The sequence below is a fragment of the Chrysochloris asiatica genome, unplaced genomic scaffold, assembly GCF_000296735.1.
Source record: "Chrysochloris asiatica unplaced genomic scaffold, ChrAsi1.0 scaffold00067, whole genome shotgun sequence".
Lineage (NCBI taxonomy): Eukaryota > Metazoa > Chordata > Mammalia > Afrosoricida > Chrysochloridae > Chrysochloris > Chrysochloris asiatica.
The window spans coordinates 11,211,688-11,221,745 of record NW_006408585.1 but is presented as its reverse complement, the minus strand read 5'-3'; the positions used below and the strand labels follow the sequence as shown (position 1 = coordinate 11,221,745).

At 37.7% G+C, this 10,058-nt stretch overlaps 1 protein-coding gene across 1 annotated transcript in view; it reads left to right on the top strand.

Moving 5' to 3' along the window:
* AP5M1 (adaptor-related protein complex 5, mu 1 subunit) overlaps positions 1–9,363 on the top strand; it is a 24,926-nt gene extending 15,563 nt beyond the window's left edge. Inside the window, exons 4-8 of the mRNA XM_006864609.1 lie at positions 1,138–1,277; positions 1,963–2,048; positions 2,149–2,267; positions 6,186–6,282; positions 9,250–9,363. Of these exons, the coding sequence (XP_006864671.1) occupies positions 1,138–1,277; positions 1,963–2,048; positions 2,149–2,267; positions 6,186–6,282; positions 9,250–9,332 (525 nt within the window). The 3' untranslated portion in view covers positions 9,333–9,363. The remainder of the gene's footprint in view (positions 1–1,137; positions 1,278–1,962; positions 2,049–2,148; positions 2,268–6,185; positions 6,283–9,249) is intronic.
* The last annotated feature ends 695 nt before the right edge of the window (positions 9,364–10,058 follow it).

Below are 10,058 nucleotides of genomic sequence, written 5' to 3'. Positions count from 1 at the left end.
ACTATACACATGGACCTCGCCAGATGGAACATTCTTTTATTAGTTAATCATAATTTGAACCATGAGCATAAAATATCTATAATCCCAGATTTTTGTTATTGTTAAAGGCTATTGAGTCGGTTCCAACTCATACTTAAAAATACGTAATTAATAGTTGTTTACTGAATAAATGTTAAGTGCCAGAGCCTGGATTTGAACCCAAATTTCCAGATTCCAGAGCCTAACTTTTTTACTGTACCATTTCTTTGCTGCCCTTGTTGTGAATCAGTACTCAAGCTACCTTAAGTAAAGGGGATTTAGTTTGTGAATGAAATAGGAATTGCATTGTTCAGTTAAGGATAAGAAAAGAGGTAGAGTCTAGCTATAAAGAGACTGTTGTTGTTGATAAGTACCATGGAGTCAATTCCGACTCATAGTGACCCTGCACAGCGTTTCCAAGGCTGTAAATCTTTACAGGAGCAGAAAGCCCCATCTTTCTCCCGCAGAACAGCCAAACTTGAGGTTAGCAGCCTCATTCGTAACCACTATGCTACCAATGCTCCTTGTAATGGGACTAGAACTAGAAAATAAAAATGAAAATCACTCTATACTCAAGGTTCACAGTGTCTGTCTGATCTCTGCTTCTCAGTCTCTTCTTCAGATGTTTTTTTTTTTTTTTGCTTGCACATGACATTCCCACTCTAGAATCTTGTGTCTTACTTCAGATGTTCCAGAAAGGAACAGATTGGGTCACTCCAGCCCATGTATTGCTTTCCCTTCAATAAGGTACTGATAACCAATCAAGTAAACAACTGCTGAGCTAACGGGGAAACAATGAGGCACAATTGAGGCAAAGAACACAAATGAGGCAGCAGGATTCCTGGGCAGGGCAGTAACGATCAGTATGCCTACTGCATGTTCTATGTTGCAGGTCATAGAGAACCTGAAGGAGGGGAACATGGACTAGCAAGAGTAGGAAAAAGAATGTACTGTTCACCTTTGTAAGGTACCTTTCTTGTCACTGGTGACAGATAAGAGTTTTGCTTAGAGATAGAACAAGTAGAGATCACTGCAAGGCTTTCTTCTCAATCACCATTAGTAGTGTAGACCCATTAATCTGAGAAGTATGTAAAGATTTGTTTTTATGTTTGTTTCCAGGTCCCTGTCCCACCAATTTTGGGGTTTTATCGAATTCAGGAGGAAGAAACACAACTAAAAATAACAGTCAATTTAAAACTTCATGAAAGTGTGAAAAATAATTTTGAATTCTGTGAAGCTCGTATTCCTTTTTATAATAGGTAGGAGGAATAAAATAGCATGATTTCTACCTTCCTTAGTACACTCACAATGCCCCACAATGAAATGATTCATCATTGGTTTTGACCTTATTTTTAATATTTAAATAATTTTTTCACGCAAGTGAATGCTGATCCTGAACCACGTAATCTTAGAATAATCTCTTTATCTTTAATTGCCTCTTCATTTTTCTAGTTAAGTTTGCTAGTAAATGATGAACCAAAGTCATTTTTGTTTCCTCAGGGAGTATTTCACTACTGGTTTAATTTAGGGTAATTACTTTCTACATGTGTCTCAAGCCTCACTATCAACCACCTGGTGAATTAAGCCAATTGGATCATAAGATCACGTCATCATTTCTACTTTTAAATGTACTCTGCAACATAGTTCTTTTAAAAAGAACTATACCTAAACATTTCGTAAAATCATAGTTTAATTTTACCTGTCAACACATTCCATATGATTTTATAGTTGTCTTTCTACTTAATAAGGAAATGTATGTCATTTTCAGTGGTTTCTGGTGTTTTTTAACTTCATTCTGCAGACTTGCTTTTACGCTGCTGTTGCATTAAATAACAATAGCCAGATTTGACTTACACATCTTAAAGTTCATATGTTTGTGATCAGGTTTTCATTCTGTTCTGTCCGTTTTTGTTGTGTTTTGTTTTTTTTGTTTTTTTTTTAAAGAGGTCCAATCACACATGTGGAATACAAAATAAGTTTTGGCCAGCTTGAAATATTTCGAGAGAAAAACTTACTGATCTGGACTATTGGTGAGTTACGTTTGGTTTATTGACTTTTTTTTTTCCCCTTTCATCTGCTTTAAAATCTACGTAATTTAGAATAGTTGATTGGTATATTTGTATTTTTTAGGCCAAAAGTTTCCAAAATCAATGGAAATTACTCTTTCTGGAAATATAACGTTTGGGACAAAAAAGCATGAAAAGCAGTCATTTGACCAGATTTGTATTGGTAGTACAGCATATGTAAAGGTAAATGGCTCACTGCATCAGAAACTTGACCTTTTTTGCAAAATTGTGGTGAAAATATATAAATATATAAAAACGTTTGTTTTTAAATTGTACATTAAAGAGTTGATTTCTAATGCTTTCCAACAATTATTTTTCATTCTTTCTGTTTAGATTTCTATGAGATTCACTTTGTTTAGTAGTAATCATTTTGTATTCCCCTAACACTTAGAAAGGAATCCTGGTGTGGTGCTAATGTGCTATACTGCAAAGCCGTTTGAACTACAAGGTCAGCAGTTCAAGTTCACTAGTTGCTGTTCGGAAACCCTATATAGGGCCACTATGGGTCGGAACCAACCTGACAACACTTAACAACAACAACAAATACTAGAAAAATTACGGTTAATTAGTTAAGTATAACCTAAATATGGTGTGGCGCTGTGGGTTAGACTGCGAAGTTGTTGGAACTGCAAGGTCGGTGGCTCAAGCTTACCAGCTACTCCTTGGAAACCCTATATAATAGGGTCACTATGGGTCGGAATTGACTCGATGACACTTAACAACAACAACAAATATCCCAAATTAACCTGGTTTTTCTTAACTCTTTATTATCATAGTCAAATTTTCTATACAAAAAAGTGGAAGATGTAGTCCTTGCCCTGTTTATAATGAATGATGCATATCATAACTAACAGAGTCCTGGTGTGGCGCTGGAGGTTAAGCACTTAATTGCAAGGTCAGAGTTCCAATTCACCAGTTGACCCTAGGAAACCCTATATGACGTCGCTATGAGTCAGAACCGACTCCACAGGCACTTAACAACAACAAATCATAACTGATCAGTGTTGTTTCTGATGTTTCAAGGAAAGAACTGAGCACTTCCAGCCAGCCAAAGTGTTCAAGGAAAGCTTTGTTACGAGGATGAAGTTTCAACAAAACTTTGAGGCTTAAATAGGCATTTGGATAGGTAGAGAAATTACTTAAAGGAGTAAAGAAGGATAAACATGGCATGCTCAGAGACCAGTGCTAGAAAGCGAAATAACACACAAGGCAAGAGAAGTCATTCAGGGCTAGATTGTCGATTACTTTAACAGAAAATATTATGCTTTTTTTTTAAGTAGGGGAGTAGTTCACAACTGATACTTTATGAAGATCAGTCTGAAATGAAGGGGAACTGAAAAATTAGAAACGAGAAAATGATTTTATAATTATGTCAGTATTCCAGATGAAAGTTAAGTTACTGAAGCTGAGCTAGTGCCGTGTCAGCAGGAAGAGAAGCGAAGGGAGGAAAGAGAGAAAAAGGAAGACACTGCTGTAAAACCTGGGATGTAGGTGTGAAGTTTTGGTCACTAATTAAATGCAGAGACAAGAAATTGCTATAAATGAAGATGCTGTTATTTGATGATACATGTAACTTACACCCGTTTTGCAGTTCCAAGAGTGCAGGGACTCCGTGTGACTCTTATTCATTGTTTTGTTCCCAACATCTAGTCCACATGTAGCTCCTAAACATTTATTGAATGAATGAATGAATACACTTATGTTGTTGTTAGATGCTGTTCTAGACTTCTAGAGCCCCAGTGCACAAGAAATTAAACACTGCGTGATCCTTCGCCATCCCCACAATCATTGCTACACTTGAACTGCCACTGTGTCATACCACCTTGTTCAGGGTGTCTTCCTCTTTTTCACCAACCCTCACTTTACTAGGAATAATAAGAAAAGTACAGTAGTGATCTGGAGAAAGTTGACAGGGAATTGGCTACTCAATATTATCTAAAGTTCTGGTGATCACAACATACTCAAATCTAAGTTTCCATTAGACAGCTGAAGACCTAAAGCTTGATTCTTAACTTAGAGTTCAACTGGACATAAGGGCTTTGAAGTACTTCACAGAGAAGAAATTGTTGTGGCAGTGCAAATTAGTAAGATCAGAAAAAGATAAAATAAGAGGATATTTCATATAAACCAGTAAGGTGAATTGTAGGAATGATCAGAAAGGCAATAGGAAAACCTAAATAGGATGATACTATATAAATCAAAGAAGAAAGACTGATCCCTGCATTTAAAAGCATTATGAATGGTAGTAGTAGAGGACACCGTGTTGCTCATTTCTTCTCACCTATGTTCACCAGCTCTCTTACATCTAATTACACGGAAATCAAGGAAACAAGCAAACCAAGCCTTTACTGTCAGCGATAATTTGAGTTGCAATAAGAAAAAATGGCTGAGAAGACTTGAAAATTGCAACATATGTGTGTGATTCGTTTTGCACTCCAAAGGAGAAAGATAGAAAATTGGAGAAATTTGCAGAGAAAGAAGACAGAAGGGGAAAAAGGTAGAAAAGATGTCAGGAGCTCTCGACTCAGTTCCAACTGACAGTGACCCTCTGTACAACAGAAAGCACCACTGCCTGGTCCTGCTGAAAACTCAGGAGCATTCAGCATCAGAAAGTAAACAGTAGAGATGAAGAGAACACGGCAAAAAGACTGGAGCTCTGTAAAACAGATGTTTCATGGTTCACGTAACTGCTGTCTCTCAGAATCATTCAGCTTTATGCCTTCAGAAAAAGGACTAATGGTCCACTCTGTTACAGTAAAATATAAATGGTCTCTATAGTGATGGCCTGATGTTGTTGTTGTTGTGAGTGTTGTTGAGTCGGTTCTGATCCATAGTGACCCTGTATAGGGTTTCCGAGGAGCAGCTGGTGAGCTTGAACCGCCGATCTTGCAGTTCAAATGGCTTTGCAGTCTGGCACATTAACCCACAGCGTCACACTATCAATTAAATCAGGGAATTACAGACTAAATTTTAGAAAGGTTTCATGGCTGCAGGAACAGGTAGTAGCTTATTCTCTTTTTTTTTTGCATATAACGCTTCTCCCATGTAAATAATGTGTGTGCGTATAATGTGCATAGTACCACATAGGAAATGAGTGCATGGTGGTGCCCAGTGTGCACAAAAAGTATACTGCATGCCTGACTTGCATAAAAATATGGCCATATCTAAATTTACTTCTATGAAAGTTAAATTTTTGTTTTCTGGAAAATTGAGTAGAGCACCTCATTCCCTCAAACACCAAGTAATCTAGTGTTTCTATGTTAGTAATTGCATTCTGTGACTATATCACCACAACAGAGTCCTAGATACAGAAGAGACTATAGAGCATAACAGACAGTATAGGAAAGGAACACTGTAGTCATCAGGTCTGAGTTCAGAGGTCAGCTCTGCTGCTTACATGCTCAAGTACTAATTGCTTCTGTCTCTAAATCTTTGTTCTCTTGTTGGTTAAGTTGGCCATTCTGTTCCATTATATATAGGGTCGCTATGTGTTGAAACTGCAGTGGCACCTAACAGTTCCTACCGTGCAGTCTGGATCAGAGTTCATATTAATTGAATGCTAAGGACTCCTGGCGTGGCATTGTAGGATCAGCATGGAACTGCAAACTACAAGGCTGACAGTTCAAACCCACCAACTGCTCCTGGGAAACCCTATTTAGGGTCACAATGAGTCGGAACTGACTGGATGGCACTTAATAACAAAACAAGGCACCCTTAGAAAGAAATGACCCTATAAGGAGCTCGGTCTGGTAGTATAGTGGTCACAAATCGGGCTGCTAACCTCAAGGTCGGCATGTCAAAACTACCAACTATTTCATGGGAGAAAGATGAGGCTTTCTGCTTCCATAAAGATTTGCAGGCTCAGAAACCCTGTGCAGGGTCACTGTGAGTCGGCACTGACTCCACGGTACTTAGGTTCTTAACAACAACAACAACATTAACAGTATTTATCTACACACACTGTTTTTGTTTTGTTTTTTTAATCTGTGACTTTCATGGATTTTTAAGGGTAAATTCCCCAAAATTACGTCAAGGGGAAATAATATAACCATAATTTTTACCAACTAATCATCTCAATTTGATATATTCTCTCTTTTCCAGCTTCATTTTAAGATCATAGATTACACACTCACTGGGTGTTATGCGGATCAGCATTCTGTTCAAGTTTTTGCATCCGGAAAACCAAAAATAAGTACAAGTAAGTTGTACTTTCACAGATTCCTGCTAACATGAGGGAATTAAATGGTGTTATGTAGTTATTATACTTAACAACAATGCAGTTATTGTTTGTTGTTGTTGTTAAGTGCTTTTGAGTCGGTTCTGAGTCATAGTGACCCTGTGTAGGGTTTCTGAGGAGCAGCTGGTGAGTTTGAACCGCTGACCTTGTAGTTCAATCCAACCTTGTGGTTGAGTGCTTATGTAATAGAATTTTGAGATCAGAGAGTAATCCCAGTATGTAAAATTTCTGGTCTAATCCCATACCTGCATAAAAGTTTATGTACTTTATATTGTTCTCGGCCATCTCATGTCTTAAAATGGTCTGGATGAGCAAAGTGGGCTTTACTTACAAGGTTGGATGTGCTTTGCTCTGGTCATAATAAATACCGTCTTATTTAGAGGTGTTCGGAGGGGCTTTGGTTACATTAGCTGTGTGACTTTGGGCAAGTTAGTGAATAGTTTCCTCATCTGTAAAATAGAAATAATAGTATTAGTTCCCACATGATTATGAGATTTCAATTAAGTTTGTGTCAGGCTAGTAGGTTAGTGGTTCAAACCCACGAACCACTCCTTGGAAACCCTCTACAGGGTCACAGTGAGTCAAACCGACTCAAGGCACTTCACAACAACAGCATTTAGCATATAGTAGAAATTCAATAAATGTTAGATATTATTTTAAATTTTCAAATATTTTTAGTAATGTTGTCAAGAAACAGTTATTTAGCACCTTCTCTGCTGTACCAGGAGTTGTTAGCTGCCCCCTAGTCAGCCCCCGGCTCAGGGTGACCCATCCCATGTATTCGAGTAGAACTGCTCCACATGGCCAGAGTCTTTGCAGAAGCATTTCACCAGGCCTTTCTTCCAGACTCAGAGTCACTGCGTAGGTTTGAACTGCCAACCTTGGTTGTAAAACATATACTATATATGAAAATATCATGGGACAAAAAATAATTACAAACAAATTTAAAATTGTTTATGTCAGCTCAAATACATACTAAAGTGATATAAAGTAGGAAACTATTAGAATGACATAGAGTTAGTGAAACGTCTCTTAAACAGTAACCTTTTTACCTTATGCATCAAGGAGAATAAAATACTATATTTAGATGTTGTTGTTAAGTGCCATCAAGTCGGTTCTAACTCATAGTGACCCTGCATAGGGTTTCTGAGGAGCAGCTGGTGAGTTTGAACCACTAACCTTGTTCAAATTGAGCTTGCAGTCCACTCCTCAACCTGCAGTGCCACACCAGGACTCCATATTTAGATAAGTATTTCTTTTTTTCTTTTTCTTAAATGTTTTATTGTGAATTATGTGATAGTTTACATGGGAGAACATTAGTTTTACATTCATTCTATCGTATATCGTCTCACTGCCATGGTTACAATCCCCTCCATGTAATCCTTCCCCAGTACCCCCAGGTCTTCAGCACACAGTCGCTCTCCCTCTCTGGATCTAAAGTCTCCAGCTGCTCCATCACTCCACGTCATCGTCTCTGGCTCCATTTCAGGCATCACTGCTTCTCTGGGTAGGGTCCTGCTCTCTGCTCTTCTCCCTTGATGGTCCTAGGGACCTCCGCTCCTAGACTGCAAAGTTAATCCCTCCCCTCTTTGCTATAAAAGGACTACCTTTACATTTCCGGCCCTCACAATCAGTCCTGATAACAATTATTCACTATTGTATCACAAGAGACCTGTCTGCATTTCATTGCATCAGCCCCACCTAGTCAGATTGAATACCACTCACTGGAGATTTTACCTTCCTCCAGGCCCGCTGGATCTAGATAAGTATTTCTTGAACTAAGGCTTGCCTTACTAAGTGCCGTCAAATCAGTTCTGACTCATAGCAACCTTGTGTAGGGTTTCCATGGAATGGTCGGTAGGTGTCCAATGCTTATCCTACAGCTCTGCACTAGGACTCCACCAATAAGTATATAAATAAGATGATAGATCCTATATTCTTTTCATTATGAAGTAGGGTATGAATCAGGTATTTAGTGATATACATAAGTAATTTATGGAGTCATGGTGTGGCACTGTAAGATAAGCACTGGACTGCTAACTGCAAAATCAGTGGTTCAACCAGCCATTCCTCAGAAACCCTACTAAGAGTCACTATGAGTCAGAACCAACTCCACAGCACTTAACAACAAAAACAATTTACACATACCTAGCTCCAAATGAAATAGCCTGGGTAGTTAGTGGGTTACACATTGGACTTCTAATCACAAGGTCAGCAGTTCGAATCCACCAGCTGCCCCATGGGAGAAAGATGAGGCTTCCTGCTTCCATAAGCTTCTATAGCCTTGGAAAACCTATGCAGGGTCGCCGTGAGTCAGAACCAACTCTACAGCACACAGCAGCAGCTCCAGATGAGCATTATTATCCATTTTACATATCAGAAAACTGAAGCTCAAAGAGATTGCCATTTGTCCAGATTTACTAAGGCATTAAAACATAAAGCTTAAATGTGATAGGAACTATATTAAGTGACATAATCGTTTAAGAAGGTTGCTGGAAGTAGTTGGCTGATTATTTCTCTCTGACCCTTTGAATGGGAAATAGAATAGCAAGGCCAGGATCAGGACTGTGGTGAAGAGACTATGGCAGGGAAACCAGTAAAAACATTTTAAATGTGTTTGCAGGTGTCCATAAGAAGCAGAATTTAGGGAAATTTTAGGTAAAAACTGACAGGTTTAGCATAAATGAAGGAAACATGCAGTTAGTTTTCTCTTTCCTATAAACTCATATATTCAAATATTTAATGTTTCCATATTATTTCACATAGTAAAATGTGTAATAATGTCTTATTAAGTCGAATTCAAATTAGTATTTCAAAGTACTGCTTTGGAAAGATTTCCACGATGTCGAAAAAGCCATGACTTTGCAATCTCATTTAATTTTTAAGATAAAGTAGTCTTACCATGAATTTTGTTTCTTTTCTTTTTAGATCGGAAACTAATTTCTTCTGACTATTACGTATGGAATTCTAAAGCCCCTGCTCCAGTAGCTTATGGATCATTAGTACTATAATTTTCTCATGTTTAAATGAGATTTATGTAATGTTAGAATTGTATAAATGAAATCATCTTTTATTTTAATGTATATATTTCTAACCAGTGTGAGTGAAAATCATTGAATGGTTTAATTCTAAAAAATTGTCTTGTTTAATTATTGTTAGATATTTGCTTAAAAGAACATTTTAAAGATTGATACCTCCAGTTTTACTACCTTTTTATTTTACCTGAATATTATTCAGAGAGGAAAACAATAATGATTTAACTTAGGCTGATTAGAGAGGAGTCCTGGATCGTCCTGACACCCGTGTTCCTTCCTGGCAGACATCACTAATCAAACACAGCCCTGTTGTCCCCACTGAGCCTTCCTGAATAAGGGCTCAGGCTCCTTCTCAGTGCAGAATTTTTAGCAGCCACTAGCAATGAACTATAAATGTTATGCAAGCTAAAACTATTTGCTAAGGAACCATAAACCCTAAGCTCCTAGGATGGTATGTTGTTACAGAACACCACATTAGAGACAAATATAAATTGTTTAACTGTTAGCCTCTCTTTCTCAATCAGAATTGTCCTACTGATTAATAAAGAATCTACATAATTCTATTCAAGGTATCTATTGTTATTCTAGACTTAATTTTTTTTAAGTATTGTTAATCTCCAGTAATAACATTTGATTTAGGATGTCAGCCAGCATATTAAGAGGTGGTAAGAATACCTTTTAGAAGTTGAACTTCGCATTTTG